This window comes from Lathyrus oleraceus, chromosome 4 (assembly GCF_024323335.1).
Source record: "Lathyrus oleraceus cultivar Zhongwan6 chromosome 4, CAAS_Psat_ZW6_1.0, whole genome shotgun sequence".
Taxonomy (NCBI): Eukaryota; Viridiplantae; Streptophyta; class Magnoliopsida; order Fabales; family Fabaceae; genus Lathyrus; species Lathyrus oleraceus.
The window spans coordinates 164565354-164567782 of NC_066582.1; the positions used below are offsets into that span (position 1 = coordinate 164565354).

Consider the following 2429-nt stretch of genomic DNA (forward strand, 5'->3'; position numbering starts at 1 on the left):
AAGTTATTGAATCAGACAGTGAATCAGGAGGAAATGAACCAGCCAACCCCCAAGTCAACAAAGGTCCCTCCATCAGAATTCATAAAGATCATCCAACAAATCTCATTATTGGAAACCTTAATGAAGGGGTTACCACTAGATCTAGAGATGTGATCTCAAATGCTTGCTTTGTTTTTAAGTTTGAACCAAAAAAATGTGAAGGAAGCCTTGACTGATGAATTTTGGATCAATGTAATGCAAGAGGAATTATGTCAGTTTATAAGAAATAAAGTATGGGATTTAGTTCTTAGACCTAAAGGAATGATGTTATTGACACAAAGTGGATCTACAAGAACAAATCTGATGAAAAAGGGATTGTAACCAGAAACAAAGCCAGACTTGTTGCTCAAGGATACACTCAAATTGAAGGGGTCAATTTTGATGAAACCTTTGCTACTGTTGCTCACCTTGAGTTAATAAAACTTTAATTAGGAGTGGCTTATTTACTTAAATTCAAACTATTTTAAATGGATGTGAAAAGTTCCTTTTTAAACGGGTACTTGAATGAAGAAGTCTATGTTGAAAAACCCAAGTGGTTCATAGATCCCAACTTTCCAGATCATGTATACAAACTAAGGAAATATCTCTATGGATTAAAGAAAGCACCTGGGGCTTGGTATGAAAGGCTCACTGAGTACCTTATTAACAATGGATACAGGAAATAAGGAACAGATAAAATACTGTTTATTAAAGAAGAGCATGGTAAACTCATGATAGTTCAAATATATGTTGATGACATTGTATTTGGAGGAATGTCGAACCAGATGGTACAACATTTTGTCAGACAGATGCAATCTGAGTTTGAAATGAGTCTTGTTGGTGAACTGACATACTTTCTTGGGCTCCAAGTCAAACAAATGGATGAAACTATCTTCATCTCTCAAAGCAACTATGCCAAGAATATAGTGAAAAAGTTTGGCATGGAAAATGCTAGCCATAAAAAGACACTTGCACCAACTCATTTGAAACTACCCAAAGATGAAAAAGGTGTAAATATGGATCAAAGTCTGTACAGGAGTATGATAGGTAGTCTGCTTTATCTCACAGCTAGCAGACCTGACATTACATTTGTTGTAGCAGTTTATGCTAGATATCAATATGAACCCAAAATGAGTTATATTACTCAAGTGAAAAGGATTCTGAAGTATATCAATGGAATAAGTGAATATGGAATGTTGTATTCTCACAATGCAAACTCCTTGCTTACAAGATATTATGATGCAGATTGGGCAGACAGTGCTGATGATAGAAAAAACACTTCTGGAGGATGTTTCTTTTTGGGAAATAATCTTATATCTTAGTTCAGTAAGAATAAAAATAGTGTGTCCTTACCTACAACTGAGGTTGAATATATTGTTATAGGAAGTGGTTGCTCTCAATTAATTTGGATGAAACAAATGCTATAAGAATACAATGTCCAGTAAGATGTCATGACATTGTATTGTGACAACCTAAGTGCCATTAACATTTCCAAGAACCCTATTCAGAACAACAGAACTAAGCACATTAATATCCGTTATCACTTCATTAGGGATATGGTGGAAGACAAAATTGTCACTCTTGAGCATGTAACTACTGAGAAGCAACTGACATATATTTTTACAAAAGCTTTAGATGCAAATCAGTTTGAAAAATTAAGGGGAATTTTTGAACATTTGAATGCTTGAAGAATTATAGCAATTACTGAAGTGAAGATATGGAAATCAAATTTTCTCTTCCCTCCACTTAATTGTGCACAAAACTCAAGGACTATCATTATAATATTTTCTTATTTTACCAACACTTTCCCCTAGACACTTTCATGCTACCTTCTGCATTCTCTCTCTCAAGCTTGTTCTCAAACAATTTCATCTCTACATCTCCTCTCTACCAAAAATATCCAAAATGTCACAACCTTTTGTCTCCACTCCAAGAAAACACTCCAAAGAGCAATCAAACCCTAAAAATATTGGCACTGAGATAGATCTCTCTGATGTCATTATTGATGTCGTTCCCCTCTCGGTCATCCCTGTCCATGCAACTCCTATGAGAAAGGCTAGAAATTCATCTTCAAGGAAAGGAAGGCCTACTAAAGTAAGTACCTCTTCCACTCCCTCCATAACTTCTATAAATATGAATGATCCTGAACCCCCTACTGTAGTAAAGAAACCCTAGTCCATGACTAGTTTGTATCTTGATCCCAAAAGCATTGAACCTAATGTTGATCTGTCTAAAGATTGTCCCGCTGTGACAAATGTTATGAAAAATGTTGAAGCTTTTGAAACCAGCAATAGACCTAGATCTGTAACTACCTTGAGTAAATATAGCACGATCGTTGCTGAGAGAGACGATGTTGGTAAGAATATTCGTGTGTTGATCTCTCAAGTGTTGGGGATTGACCTCAACAGAAA

General features: G+C 35.6%; 1 protein-coding gene across 1 annotated transcript; it reads left to right on the forward strand.

Moving 5' to 3' along the window:
- The first annotated feature begins 749 nt into the window (after positions 1-749).
- Positions 750-1340, forward strand: LOC127136525 (uncharacterized mitochondrial protein AtMg00810-like). Its single transcript, XM_051063071.1, has one exon. It carries the CDS (start codon positions 750-752, stop codon positions 1338-1340), a length of 591 nt encoding a protein of 196 aa, XP_050919028.1.
- The last annotated feature ends 1089 nt before the right edge of the window (positions 1341-2429 follow it).

Excerpts from the sequence above, each read along its gene's own strand:
- LOC127136525 (XM_051063071.1), top strand. The coding sequence starts at position 750 with ATGATAGTTCAAATATATGTTGATGACATTGTATTTGGAGGAATGTCG.